This window comes from Calliopsis andreniformis, chromosome 3 (genome assembly GCF_051401765.1).
Source record: "Calliopsis andreniformis isolate RMS-2024a chromosome 3, iyCalAndr_principal, whole genome shotgun sequence".
Lineage (NCBI taxonomy): Eukaryota > Metazoa > Arthropoda > Insecta > Hymenoptera > Andrenidae > Calliopsis > Calliopsis andreniformis.
In genome coordinates this window covers 10,049,787-10,065,486 of record NC_135064.1, presented here as the reverse complement: position 1 = coordinate 10,065,486, position 15,700 = coordinate 10,049,787, and the positions used below count along the sequence as shown (strand labels likewise).

The 15,700-nt window shown below is 37.2% G+C and overlaps 1 protein-coding gene across 1 annotated transcript in view; it reads left to right on the top strand.

The window, feature by feature from the left end:
* The first annotated feature begins 8,583 nt into the window (after positions 1–8,583).
* The window catches only part of Hgtx (HGTX homeodomain transcription factor), a 38,453-nt gene continuing 31,336 nt past the window's right edge, over positions 8,584–15,700 (top strand). Inside the window, exon 1 of the mRNA XM_076374944.1 lies at positions 8,584–9,541. Within this exon, the coding sequence (XP_076231059.1) occupies positions 8,830–9,541 (712 nt within the window). The 5' untranslated portion in view covers positions 8,584–8,829. The remainder of the gene's footprint in view (positions 9,542–15,700) is intronic.

The window sequence follows — 15,700 nt, the reverse complement described above, 5'->3', positions numbered from 1 at the left end:
AATGGATACAATCGTTGAAAAATATATCTATTGATGTCAGTAATGATTTCTTCAGCTTTAATTTCATATTTCTTATTTTACTACTGTTATATTGATAAATAAATATTTTATTGTATAATTGTAATGTAAAATGGTTAATTGTCTTATTATCCTGGAATAATAAAAATTGGAGTACTAGTGTATAGATTGAAGATTAAAAAAATTGGTTTTCTTTGAATAATGGTATAAAACTGACTTTTTTAAATTAAGAACACGAGTTGGTACTCAGATGGCTGAAGTATACAGTTCATAATAGCAATTAAATTTACAAAAATAATTCACATTCAAATTTACAAAAATAATTCATCTTCAAATCAGCTTTAAAAACAACTTTCTTTTATATGTTGTAATATTGTTGTAGATATTATTTACAGTTTTTATTACCTATAATAAGTTCGATAACAGTGATAGCTGCTACTCGAAAATGAAATACGAATAAAGTAAAATTCTTTGTGATTCATTTTCCCACTATAAAAGTTAGCTACCTTCAAAGATCCACCCTGTATCAGCTCTCCCTCCAACCAAAGAGGAACTATTTTTTAATTTTCACCACCACTTATTCAATCATGTCACAAACTCCATCCCCCTAAACAATTATTCGATTTAAATGCGCAAAGCATTTTCATACGATTACCTCGGAAACCGTCACGCAGCGCCAAAAGGCGCAAAGGAGTTAGCCGAGGGGCGGTAAAGGGAGGAGAGGGGGCAGAAAGTGGCTAACTATGGTTATTCCATCATCTGCCATGGATGACACGGATTACCGGGTGCAGGGCCGAAGGATCGGTCGTATAGCTAATATAATGCAATCATCGGCGTGTAATGATTCGGTCGCACAATGCGCAGCCGCCCAGGGGGTGTCCCGTGTAAAATGACTCCTTCGTTCAACAGCCACGATTCTTCCGCTCGCCTTTTTCCCGTCGCGCGTGACACCGTTCTCTCGTTAATAAAAGCCGATGACGCGTGAAATTAGCCAGCATTTATCACCACGCTGCTACCCCCTGGCCCAAGGGCCTGGCTCAATTATCGGTTTATGTGCCGTAAAACGAAACGAAACACGAAAAGCTCCTGCGCGAAAATTAGGGAAACGGCGACTAGGATTCTATGGAATCGTCGTTGCGTTCAGGTGATGAAACGATTCTTCAAGAATCGAGACCAAGTGGTGAGATCCTCGGAGAATTGTTAATGGGGGCTTTGAGATATCAATTTGGGTGCCCCTCTTCTTCGACTTCTAGTGATTCTTACTTTTGTAGTGATTTAGTGGGAAGGTGGATGAGTGTTGCTCATGAGTGTTGCTCATGAGTGAGCTGAGTGTTGGTAGTTATAATTTTAAGAATATTTATATTTATTGCTTTTAGCAATTCATTAGGGATTCATGGCGTAGACTGTAGACCCTTCACTAATAAAGGAGCCATTCGACTTTCTGAGTTTCAAACGAAGTTCACTAATTTGGGAGCGCTTATAAATAAGAGTGCCAGCTTATTCGCAATTCTATTATTTTATTATTTAATGTTGTCTTATTTTCAAATCTAGAATCATCTTCTTAAGTCTTCTTCGTAGTTAAACGTCCTGCGTGAGTAGTCTTATATTAACTGAAGTTTGATATGAAAACAAAAGAGTACATATAACTTAAAATTCTCAGTGAAGTATATTATTTTGTTAGAGACTTCATTTTCATTTGTTTTCCAAAAACAAGTTATGACTTCGAAGCACAATAAACTTTCAAATATGTCTCATTTTAAAACAGTGTCTTCTAAAATAAACCTTACTCCTCACCTTCAATCCACTTCATGATAAAGAATCACATCATAATAAGTTTTCAATTAGCGTTCAATCATACTGATTATAAACATTAAAATAAATAAACTTTCCTATTCCTTCATCTTAAAATCTCGTATTAACCACACTTAAGTTGTATTTTCATCGAGGGGATACAAAATAATCCCGATTTTTACGGCGAAATAGAAAATCTTTGTCCCTCAACAGTTAATTTCGAAGAGAAGGCGCAATTTAAAATCCATTTGCATCGTTACGAGCATGTACGCACGCACGAACCTGGCGAACACTTCCATTTGTATCTTATAATTCGAAAAAAATGGCGTTTTCGCGGCACGAGGTATAATCTGCAGAGAAGGCGGCAACGTAGAACATAAATTTGTCGTTAAGAACTAGCCCCCATCGTTCGGTTTTATCTCCTTTCTATGGAAAGTCATTACGACGCAGGTTCTACTCTGCCACCGTGTCCCTGATCCCTCCTCCCCCTCTGCCCCTGTTTCATCCCCTTTCCATACCCCGTGGTCCAACCAGCTCCACTTCCTGTTTAGAGTGAAGTTATTACCCCTAGGGAATCGGGGAATCGTCCAATAAAATCGCGTAAACTGTCCGTTGTTCGACGCGCCTGTCTCAGCTTCATTGTCGCCGATCAACTGGCAATAAAGCTCTCGAACTCGACGATTAAATGGCCCCTCGATTAATTGACTGCTACGGGAGCTGGATATCTTGGAAGCGGAACGATTAACAAATCCCAATTACCGTTCATTTGCAAACTTTGCGATAGGGTGGGACATTATCGTTAGATGGTCGAAGGTAATTCAATCGTTAATGGTTGAAGGTGAAGCTGAAGAAGAAGACGCAGGTGATTGGAGGAGTTAAAGTTTTTTTGGAGCTCAATGAAAGCCCATAGGAGCTTTTACAGGATATCTGTCGTTCGTGGATTTGAACTAATGCGGTTTTCGTTTATTGGTGTTGAATAAACTGAGAATATGAATATTTTAATTTGAAAGAAGATAATTAGTAGAATTGGAAATGAGGATAGACGTAAGGATTCTAGAATTCTTTTCGGTAGTGGAAAATAACAGTCAACAAAATGGTTATTTTCACGATTATCTTAAATAGCATAATTGCTATCAGTATCTTATATTCCCACTTTTGGGAAAACAATAAAAAAAAGTAATGAAGCGTAATATTCACTTGTATTGTATATCCTCGTTAAATTTTAATTATTTCTAGCATATTTGTATTAGCAGGTACCTTATAAGTTTAATTATTGTTAGAAAATTTTAATATCTCTGTAGACTTTCTACTTAAGATAAAAAAATTAAAATAAACTAGAATATTCATTTATTAAAAGAAACTAAATAAATAAAAATGATAACACACAACTTTTTAACAATTTAACTATCATGTCAAATAAATAGTATTAACTATAACAACTATAATTGTTATCATTACAAGTTTCTGATGAACTCTTTCAAATTAAAGATCTACAAAATTACAATTACAAAATATCTAACTAAACGTTCAACCATCATAAAGCAAACTTACATTCTTAATAATTTCTGCCTTTAATAAATAACGACCATTTTCCTCTGGAAACTTCTCAAGTCGCTCACATTTTTCAATTCGAAAGTACGAATAAAAAGCAAAGCTCTGAATATAGAGTGGAAAGGGACGCACACCCCTCTCATCGCGAATTCGCCTTTAATTTCCTTAAAAAAGTTCCTTTAATTCCATTCTACAAGCGACACCGGACGTGTCCTTCGCTGGAAGTTAATTTTGATTTATCTGCACGGAGCAGAGGAAGACAAGCGCTGATGGTGGGGGGTGGAGGGTTGAAAACTCGCCTTAATTTAAGTCGCCGTGAAATCTATTGGACCTCTCTTGATCACGTTTTCATGATACTCTGCTTTTACTCGTTCGGGTCGCGACACAGCTATACAATAATGGAGACAACGGAATGTGATAAAGACGCGACTTAACGCTTTATGAAAACACGGCATATGGCGTGGTATTAGGTCTACCCATCGATAGTCCGTACTTTAATTATAGAAAATAATCTGTCGATCCTCTCTGTTTAAATAAAGCGACTTTTATTTGACGATCGATAAACGGCTGGAGCTTATTTGAGGTCGATAGAGACCGATAGAGAAATAAATTAGTGAACGGCAGTGATGGAAATGATCCAATTTTACCTTACAATTTTACAAAGCAAATCGATAATGAAATGCTTAGCAAAAGATGAAACAGCGGGTATTACTATTCAGTAATAGCACTTGCAAAAATTAATACTAAATGATATTGATGTCATAGTATCAATGAATGTTCTGTTCTCGGTCGTGGATAATCAAATGTAAAGTAGTAATGATTCGTAAATATTATTCAAAAGCATTTCCCCTCGGTTCATTGATTAGAGATTTAAAGTTTTACATATGTCATATATTCATATGCATTGTAGTATCGTAGTGTTACATGTAGGGTAGGATAAACAGAGTATTATTGTTATCATAAAATAAAAGGTGCGATAAGCGACTAGCTTTCAGAAAAGTTTATTCCCATTAGTAGCCAAATATTTTTTTAACCATTTTTTGATAGTCTAAGATTCATTTAAGACTTCAGGGATGGTAAAAGTAGTTTTCCCCTATTATTATAATATATAATTGATTCACCCTGGATTGTCCCCAAAATTTAACCAACCTTACCTAATAAATCAACAGTTTTAAACATATTTTCCATAATAGATTTCACAACATTTATAATATTATTATTTTTTGTTCATTAATATTATTAAGAGTTTCTGTTGCTTCTTTTATATTAGCCCAAATTATAAAACATATAACCTCAACTTATGCCAATGCCTGAATATTAATGAAAGATACTGCAATTCAGAAATACTACATTCGCACTAAACGTAGCAAATAGCACAGCTCTACAGAACGGAAGTTTAAAAACGATCGATAGAGAAAGAAGTTGGCGGTGATTCGCGAGAGGATGTTCCTTCCCAGCCTCCTATCCAACTGTATATTTCTTTCCGCATACATATGTATCGTCACCCTCTGTCTCCTTTCCCAAATGTTAGTTTCAAACTGTGGTACTGAGAAGACGTTATACGACCAACAAGAGAAAAAAAAGAGAGGTCTCTCACGAGTTATAGACGTCGAACGATTTTACAAACTTTCAAACACCTACGACGTGATCATGAGACGCGTAATCGCAGTACGAATATAAATTTCCTAAATTCGACCCCCTTGAATAGTCCCCTAGTTGTTGCTACTGTTGCTGCTGGATCAGTTGGACGCATCTGGTACGACCTCCCTCTGACCCCCGCCCCATCGCGTTAGACCCAATTTTTCATGTGGACCTCGATGACCCTTCAAACGTTTCAGCGATGTCCTTTTAACCGTGAACGAGGACACGATTTATTTCTGTATTAGCTGAAGTGCTTAGCGATCAAATGGAGACAGTTTTCGACGCAATGTGAAAATTCGAGAGGACATGTTCAATATTTCGGTTATGCAATGGGAAAATACTCTTTGAAAACTTTTTCTTTAGTTGTGGCATCAAAATTACATAAAGGATAGATAACAAAATTTCTAATTTAATAAAAGTTTATATATTTATATACATATATTCGACTTTAATATATTTATTTTAGCACTTTTTATGGTTTAATATTGATGTTGCTTTCAGTTTTAATTAAAGATAAATTGTATTAAATTGTTCGGCAAATACCTCGTATCAGATTCTTTAATCATTTCATTACAAGTAGTAAAATTAATTCATTTCTTAGTAATTGAAAAAAATGAAATTCCATATGAGAATTATTGCCAGACATTAGAAACTTTACTTGCTCTTTAACACGTTAAATTAACTCATAAAAGATCAAATATTCAAACAAGATAATCTTGCAGCATAACAATGTCTTACAATAGAATTAAAAATTGCCAGAATTGAACAGTTCCTAAGTAATTGTCACTTTATTAAAACAAAATATTGAATTTATTATACCCACATATATAGCATTAAGTGCAAGTAGTTAGTATAGACCCAAAGATAAATAACTTCATAAAAAGTACTTTTCTATTACCTAAAACTAAATTCTCAAACTCCTTGTAAATAGACCACTTCACAGTGATTTTACTTCAATTTTCAGTATTTCCAGTAATAATTTTTCGTAAAAAGTGTTGCTAAAATAATGAATATGTTAATTGACATAGAATCAGAGAACTGGGAAACGTTAGATAGAACGTAATGAAGACTTGGAATCCGAGTTAATTAAAGCTACGAAATACCCAGAGTGAACTACTATCCCCCAACGACAATAAACCGTCTTGGAACATCGAGACGTTTACCCGTTGAATGGTTAAGATTCCACTCGCCTGGAAAGCATCGTTGCTCCCTAGCTAAACTGCATCGCGAAAAACATTCAGAGTCCTGTGATTCTCCCCGCGGACGTTTTAACCTCCTCGGAGGGAGTCAAAATTCCTGTTTAAATCAAGAAAGAGGAAGCGTATAAACACGCACAGCAGGAAAATGGAAAGTATGCTTGAAGAGGGGACGTTTCAAAGGATTCGGGCTATAACTAAATAGCTACTGTTGTCAGCGATTTCTGGCGAAATCATGACCACTCAATTTCGTAATATCCATTTAGTAAATTCGGAATTCAAGGACCTGAGAAATCGATGTTTGATAGTTTTATTCGAATAGAGAGCAGTAGAACTATTGTTATAAACGAGATAATGTTTAATAGTTGCAGTATTATGACAAGAAATTAGATTTGGACCCTCTGAGACAGAATTTACAAGCATTAAGTTTTTCACTTTTCCTTTTCTAAGACATTTAATTTTTAATATGACAATATAAAAATGAAATTAAGTTCATAGCTTGTTCGGAACTAAGCAATATAAGAGCTGTTGATAACTTCTGGTTCTAAAATATTTTAAATCCTTAAGTGCTCTTTGTAGTATTAGGTCCCATTAGACTGAACTTGAAGCTAATTCATAAAAGATTTAAATGCAAGGTAGTCATTTTGAGCATCTTTTGTAAAAGTAATTAAAACAGAAAATTCATTATATCTCATAAATGAACACAAATAGGAAATGTGTTTATATGACCTTTTTCCATTGCTTTGAAGCATACAAGCAACTCCCGAAGTGGGTCCCACATGTTATGAAACACCCTGTATATACACCTATATAGGTACATCTCTACCTACTATTTTCAAGCTTTTCACACCTTGACTTGCTTTTCTCTGAAGTTTGAAAACTGTGACTTGAGACACTCTGATTCTGGGACCCCAATGTGGTAGATCGTCTCAAAAGTCTCAATATTGATATCAAGGCATACTTTGATAGCTATCAATTTAATCTCAGTAACCATACCCATACTACAGCATCTTTCAAATATGTATGTACGAATACCATGGTCATAGTATCGATATTATATCATCCCACCAACTGACGTAGATCACTACCTTCACGAAGACACAGTACGACTATCAATTTCGCGATCTCGCTCGATACATACGGATATTACCGATTTTATATCGTTCCCATCGACTGCCAAACGTCCACCGAACGAAGTCGACGGAAGGAAGAGGTGAACCGAGGGAATTGCCGGATAGAGAGTGACATAAATTATTCATCCCGTTCGAAAGGAGCGAAAGGATCATTAGATTGGTCGAACGCCAGCCAACCAACCAGGCAACCCCCTCCTCAGAAGAAGAGGTGGGTAAGTTCATCCTCGACATTAGTTACGTCATGCTCGAGGCGATGGTTCGGCCGGTCGAAGTAACCGAATTCTCGTTGACACGTGCATCGCCATACGCAGAGGACGCGAGGAACAAGCCAAATGGACCATCGGAAGCAAATAACTCGATTTGCTCGGTCTACGCGTACTTGACTGGCTGGAAAGCCAGCCTGGACGACGACGACGACGACGTTGGAGGGTGCACGAGGAGATGGGCGAAAGAGGGGGAGGGAGCGAGAGAAAGAGAATGGACAGCGAAGGGTGGAAGGAAGCAAGGAGGCAAGGAAGTTATCGAGGCGGTAGTGTCACCATAGTCATACAGAGGTGCCCAGTTGTCGAGCAAACTAGCGGAGCCAGTCAGCCAAACAGCTCAGGCCAGCCAGCTAGCCAGCCAACCAGCCAGCCAGCCAGTAAGCGAACCAGCGAGTTCTTGTTTTATTCAGTCGGGATCATAAATTACGAATTTAAACACACAATGAAAGACGCTTAACAAGAAGCTAACGCGAGATTGAGAGGCCCCGCCCGAAACACCTCTTCTTCCAGAGGAACGACCCAGCCCGGCCAATCCCGGGACAGAACCGCCCTTTGGCATTCAACCGACCCACCGTTTCCACGCCAATCCACTCGCTCCGCCGCCAGACACTCCACCAGGGCCGACCTATCCGGTGCTTGGCGCGCCAGAACCCGAACCCCTGACTCCGAGACCCGAGCTCCCGAAGCTCCGCCGAACACGACCATGCCGAGAGTGAGTCGCTAGACGAGCGAACAGACTCGCTGCTCCCCAATGCACCCCAGTCGTACACCACTTGCCGAGCCAAGCCGCTCGACAACCCCCCATTAGTTCACGCTCGCGCCTCTCCTCGCGCTCCGTCATCGATCACCGATCCCTGGACACCGTCTTCAGCGATCTCTGTTTGCCTCCGGCTGGCCCCGGTTCGTGGTACTCCGACTATCCGGTTCCAGGATCGATCAGCACACCTAGGGCTCCAAGGTTCGGTACACGGTTCCATTAAAGGTTCAGTTTGTTGCTTGAGGAAGACAATGAATCGAGAGGATAGTGAAGAGCCGGCGTCGTGGGACTGACAGTGACGTATAATCTTGAATAAGTGAGGATGTTTCGTGTGTATCAGTGACCAAGTGATTTGGATACGCGAGAGTTAAAGATTTTCGTTTCCCTTGAAAAACGATCGCTGGGTGAATTGTTCAGGTGTTCGCGAGAGGACCTAAGCCAAGATTTTCCGCTCATTGCCGAACTATGCGTGGTGCGAGATGGTGTGTTCTTTGACCAACAATAATAATAATAAGGCTTGCAACGACACCGGTGATACCTGCTCGGACTCGCAGTCGCGATCCAGTCCCGAGGCCGGAGCGCAGCTAGGCGAGAACATGTCGTCGCTGAGCGACGCTCACAGGAGAAACAACCACCTGGAGGGCGACAGGAGCTCGTCGGCGGGCTCCTCGTTGGGGTCCTGTTCCCCACCGCCGGCGACGAGTCACTCTCCGCCGCCAAGGCCTCCCTGGATCCACGACTTCCACGCAGCGCCTCACGTTCTCCAGTTCCTGAACCTCAGCGCAGCCGGTGGCAGCATGCTGGCTAGCCAACCTCTGGCTGCGCTGCACTCCATGGCGGAGAGGAGTCACCATCAACAACACCAACAACACCAACAGCAACAGCAACAGCAGCAGCATCACCAGCAGCAGCAGCAGACGGGGATCCAACTGCCCAGGATCAACGTGCCGCTATCTACCATCACCCAGGGCCAATCCTCGCCAACCGGAAGCGGAAAGCACAGTCCAGCCACGTCGATCACCTCCGTCGGGAGCAATCCGCACGGAATCGACTCGATACTATCGCGACCAGCGGCCACGCACCCTCAGGCACCGGTCTCTGCGACCCACGCAGCCCTTCAGCCGACGCCGCATCCTCAGCACATGACGACCCCCCGATACGCGATGCACGCGGGATTCACTGCGTCCTCCGGTTCGTATTGCCGATATCTTCTGCACTGGTGTGAATGTTATTGTAACGTGAGTGGAAGGAATTTAGCGAGATGCAGGTAGACGATAGAGTTGCTTCTATAGATAGATTAAAGTGAAGAGGAGGTAGATAAATGGTTCTGCACTTGTAGCAAAATCATAATATACGTCACACATATCTGGTTTTGGGACTTTGACACTCAAAGGTTTGAATCTTGATACTGTAGATATTGTAGACTTATTTGTTATTATAGATTCATTTTTTGGGGGAAGTTTCTTTACTTCAATCTTATTAGGAATATGAATTCTATGTTGCAAAATTTAATTAACTCTTTCTTTTCCAAATTATTTAACAACTATAAAGAAATAGTTATGTTTTAATGTGAATATTCTAATATTTTCAAAACATTTAAGTCTCCGTTACATTTGTTGTTATTTCTTAACATTGGCAAATGAAGAACTTATAAGATTTTGATTTCGATTGATATGTAGCCATATAGCTACATGGGGAAGAAGGGTTAAAGCATAAACAAAAATTTGTTAGCAATGTGACTTCTGTCGTTTTGGTTTAGAGTCACACAATTATAATACACTAGGATTGTGTATTACAATGATTATGAAGCTTGTCTGTCTTGGAACAGTCAAGTACCTCCTTAGTATAGTTACCATCTTAAGACCAAGTAGAATGAGTCCCTCAGGTCTGAAATCTTAATTTCTTAATACGCTACTGTTTGTATCCATTCTGACAACCTTTTCATGTTCTATCTATACACAATATTTGAAGCACTTTCAATGGTAGGTATATAAATTTAATTCCTTCGCAATACAAATTGCAGCAATTGTTGAGTTTACTTTATTGTTAACTTGTCTAAATATGATATCTCACTGTTTCAAGACTTTGAACATAACATAAGTCCTTAAATTTTTGCTTCCCTACATCAATGTTATTGTGATACTATCTTCATTGTCTACTATTACGATTTTGCTATTTTCCTTTCGCTCGCAATACTTACAACACCTTCGAATACTGTACACAGTGATATTTCTAGGAACACAACTTTTAAGTTCATTATTAAATACACGAAATATCAACATAACAATTTAACTAAAGAAACTAATACAGAAGTAACTAATTTCCACATGTTTTAATTACTTCTTATAATACACCATCACACAATATCTAACAGACAAAATTCAATGCATTCAGTCATTATTAAAGAGTCTTTAGGAACTACTGACAAAATTAAATGGAAACTCTTTGAAAATGGATGCCATCGTGTATTCGTACCCAGGAAGGAGGAAGAAGATTCGAATCAAACGATAGACAATCGCATCTCGTGTTCAGGATGTCTTTCCAAGTCCCTATGCTGATTGAAACTCGAGATCGATCGCGCAAACTCGCTTCCCCGATTTAGATAAACGCGTAGACTCGCCCGGACCAAAGTTAGCGTATTTCGGGTTAACCACCTGACGACGGTGGCCAACTTCCTTCTAGGGGATCGTGATCTATGCAAACATATGGGAAGAGCAAGTTTACATTGGATCGAATTTGCCCAACCTCCTTTAATATTGATTCTACGTTCGCCTGAAATGAAGGATTACAATGCAATCGCATGTTAGAAGATGAAAATATTCATTCCTTTTATATTGTTAGAGGTTCACGATAGTTTTATTTGAAACAGGACCTGAATTGAAAGCAAATGATAATAAGATACTTTTATTATTTTATGGATGAATGGCGGCTCCCTAAATTAAGAAGTCTAAAATCAGATTATTAGAGATAAAGAAAGAGAGTTTCCTACAGAGATAATAATAAATTATAATAAAATATATTAGGATAAAAAATTGTCTACTTTTGGTATGATAGAGTACTGCATGAAGCAACTATAATCGTTTAATTCTTTATTTTTTTCTTTGAAGATACTACTATTTTTTAAATGTATCTATCTTTAGTATATTAAATGTCTGGAATCTCAACAACTTATTATCCATTTCTTATAAATACTTAACAGCCTGAAAATCTGGAGCCTTTTTCTCTTCATCTCATTCTGCAAAGGATATTCCAAAAAGAGAACACTCTAAAACACTCTTATAGGGGTTAAGAATAAAACAAAATGGCGGAGATGATCCTCGGCAAAACCTCAAAGTTATTACTTTCACTACTGAATCAACTTATCCTATTCTCAAGTCACTCAAATTGTCAGTACATTTTTATTGAAGAAATATGATTGCAAGTCAATTAATGCTGCCATTTTGCTCATGAATGTTGGTGTTAATAATTATACATCTTGTTCGAAACCTCGGCCATTTTATGAACACGAACATCAAGGTTGCCTAACGACACCGAAGGGTTCATTCTACGCCTGTTATTAATGATATTACAGGGACATACGGAGGATTATAAATTTAAGAGCATAGCCATCGAGAGCGCTACACAGAAACGCTAAATACATTTTATGAACGAGGGAGGCACGTGACCGGGGTTCATGAGTTCATGAATTAGACTGAGAATGATGTGGCGAAGGTCAGACTTCGGGACCCCTCGAATCTGTGCATCTGATTACTTATTTATTGAAAACTTTTCTCGAAAATTGTATTATTCTTGACTATTTCGTTGGTGAATCATAGTTTGGCAGCCGTCGGATGAATTTTGCATCCTTTGCATAGTGTAGTGAAGAAATAAGCAGTACAAAACCACTTTGATAAACAAAGATACTTCTTTTAAAATGATTTGTCAATATTAGGAGATAGAATATGAAGATATTATGTAATTAAATTTGAAATGATTTTTTATGTAAATAATTCAGATTTAAAAATGATTTATCCAATGAGAATTTAGATTTACATATGTACGAATAAAATTTGTTAATATATTTACGAACTTATGAAAAATTAGTTATCTTGTACGTATTTAACAGTGCACCTCCGAATCGTAATTCAATTTTAACACGTAATAAAACCAGGCTTGGACAATATTTGCTTTGGAATTTCGACTCTGAAATTTTGATATTAATTCGTTTCGAGTTATACCACGTGCAACATCAACTAAAACTTGAAAACAAATTGCCATTTCAGCTGAAGTTATGATTGAAATATTTTCCAGTCTTTAGTATATAGAATTGTTCAATTCACTTAGTTAAGATTGCATAATCTTTGAAGCTTCGCAGACGACTAAAAATTCAAAATATCAAAGTGCAATATATCAGAACAATATATATTTATAAAATCTCTGAACACTAAAATTTAGTATAAAACTGAGTAAACAAAAACTTTAAATTTAGTAAAAATAATGTCTTGTGAAATGAAAATTATTCTACAATCCAGAGTTTGAAAACAGTCGCTTAAAAATGTATTAAAATATCAAGGAGTACGGAATCTTCCATATTGAATTCTAAGCGGAAATATGAAGAGGAAACGGAAGATCCTAAACAATCCTCACGAGAAGAACGCGCTCTCTTTAAACTATAGGTAGCTGCCATTATCGCAAATTATGAGAACGATTCCCGAAGATATTTGAACGTCCGCCACGAATGAAAGCAGCACAGCAGCCGGTTATAAATCGCGGAGGATCCTTCTGGGACCTCTCTCGGTAGCTTTTACGGGTGCCACGCCGAAGATTTCTTCCTTTATTGGAAGGAAAACAATCTTCTAGTGCCTACTGTGCGTGTTGCTCTACTACGTTCCATGAACTTCTGTATATAACAGTTCTTAGAACGCTCCAAACGTGTAATGTTACCCCTATAACTTGATCACTTGAAAGAAAGAACCTCTTCAAAATAATATATGTCTGTAACCAAGGTATCTCCGACAAAATGTTCAATTTCCTTCAGTAAAAATTTCAAACTACAAAGATTTAGTGTATTAGAATTGAAATTAGGACTAACTATCGATAACTTTTAGTAATCTTCTAAAGGTTGCAGTCTGTGTAATTAAAAACTTGAGATTTTATACATTTGTATTGATGACTTGGAGAACATTGTCGCGAAATTAGTACCTAATTGTGTTTGATTACTGAAATAGAAAAATGTACGCTGATAATCTTGGAAAACGGTAGAGAATCACGAATAAGATTAAGGAGATTAAGAAATGCATAGTCAGCCAAGTGAGTTTAGAATCACTTGCCAATTTCTATTCAACTACTGTGCGATAAATTTTCATCTCTATTTCGATGCAATCGAGACTATAAATATGATATCATATTTTCCTATTTTAGCTTTTCAAAATTTGATTATTTAACGGAAATATTTTCACTTCTGTTAATTCAGAAAGTCAATTAATTGCAAGTAAGAAGAAACAAGTTTCTTGTTAAAGAATTCGATAAAATTTTCAGGGGAACCCGATATATTCGCCTTAAAATAGTTCCTACGGTCATTCTACTTGATTGCTAATTGGTTGCCCACGCCATCCCCTTCGCTATCATAGTGCACCTGTACTTATCTCAGCAAAAACATAGCTCCAAATCCAATAACGTTCCTCTCGGCCGCAATATAAGCCGTTTCGAGTATGCTTTTCACGGTGCATGCCGTATAAACATGCATATCCCGCCCCCGAAGAGTGAAATGGGCGAGCAATGCATGTCGCGCAATACGGAACGCGCAGGTTCGATACGCATCCGTGTGTTCATTCAGCCTCCTCTTGGCTGCTACATTTCCTGCATCCGACGATACACGGCGGATTCATTCTCGTCCCCGCCGTGAATAAAAATATCGCAATTTCACTTTATAGAGATCAATATCTGCTTAATTAATCAAGGTAAATTCGAAGCTCGATTGATTAGACTTTATTTTTACCAGACTACTTACTTATTTTACTTCATCAGATAATACACATTATATTCTGTATCTCAGAGCCAGACTAATTCAAGTCCATTTTTTTAAAAATTAAGTTTTTTACAGGACCTTATTGTTTTTTCTTAATTTTATTAGAATAATAGAAATTTAGTTAAGTTACGTTATAAGTGAAGGAAATTTAATAGTATAATCTACTTCAAATATTATATTAAGCAATGGGTAATCGCATTTGTTTTTCAGCTCTCTTGAAAAATAATAAAAAAGGACTTGGGTCACATTGGTTCTCAAATACGGATATATTACGTAATATTATAAATATATAGAGTATTTTCGAAATCGTGATACAACTGAAAGGAAGATGATTCATGTGAGCTTCCATTTTAAAGAAAATCGAGTTTAAAAATTCGATAAGTACACAGATAACTACGGCTGTATTTCGACACACCTTGGTTCATCACATTTCGCTATTTTTAGTCTTACTTGTATTTATAAACAGTCAGTCGAGATTTGGTATAATTTTAAAGAATAATATGAAGTATCTTTCTATAATTTATTCATTGTAGTTCACAAGCTGTAAATTGGTGTCCTTCCATCATTCAAATACAGTTACTTGGTCCCCAATATTACCTGGACCTCATTTCCTTTCATTTCTATTTATGAAGTGTCATAAATAAAATAGTTTATTTTAAAAATAACCAAAATCCTCACGAATTAAAAAGGACATAACATAATTCTGACATATCAAAAAATGAAAAATTTAAATACATTATTATTAATTCACGTTTTTATAATTAATAGTCATCACCTGCGATATCCGGGACAATATTTTCAGTGAAGAAATTATCGAAGGTAAATGAAATAAGTAAATTATTGAAACTGACTGCTCTTTAAAATGATGTTCATTTAGTAACATTATTCATAAACGTAAATAAGAGTAACGATGGCTATCCAGATTGACTGAAGGAAATACATTGTGTCTGTGAAGTATTGTTTTGTAAACTTAATGTTCTCGAAAAAGGAATCTCATATAAACAAATTTTATCCTGTATTTTCGCCTTATGTTGACGCCAAGAATTATTTCTTTTTCGGTTGTACCAAAATTTCGGAAATACCCTTCATATGCACACTAGATTGGCAATGTATAATTATAGTTCTGCTAAGATAAGTATAGGTATTGGAACATTGTAGTTTTGCACAAAAAAAAGAAGATAACCTAAATTTTATTTTTAACTTAACGTAGTACTTTTTTACTACAGGCTTAACGTAAAAAAAAAATCAAATTTAATACCTTACAAATTGAAAATAACCTGCATGAAAGACATAGACGATCCTCATGACCCTTTTGTTCGACAATGTTTGCATAATTTTAGTAA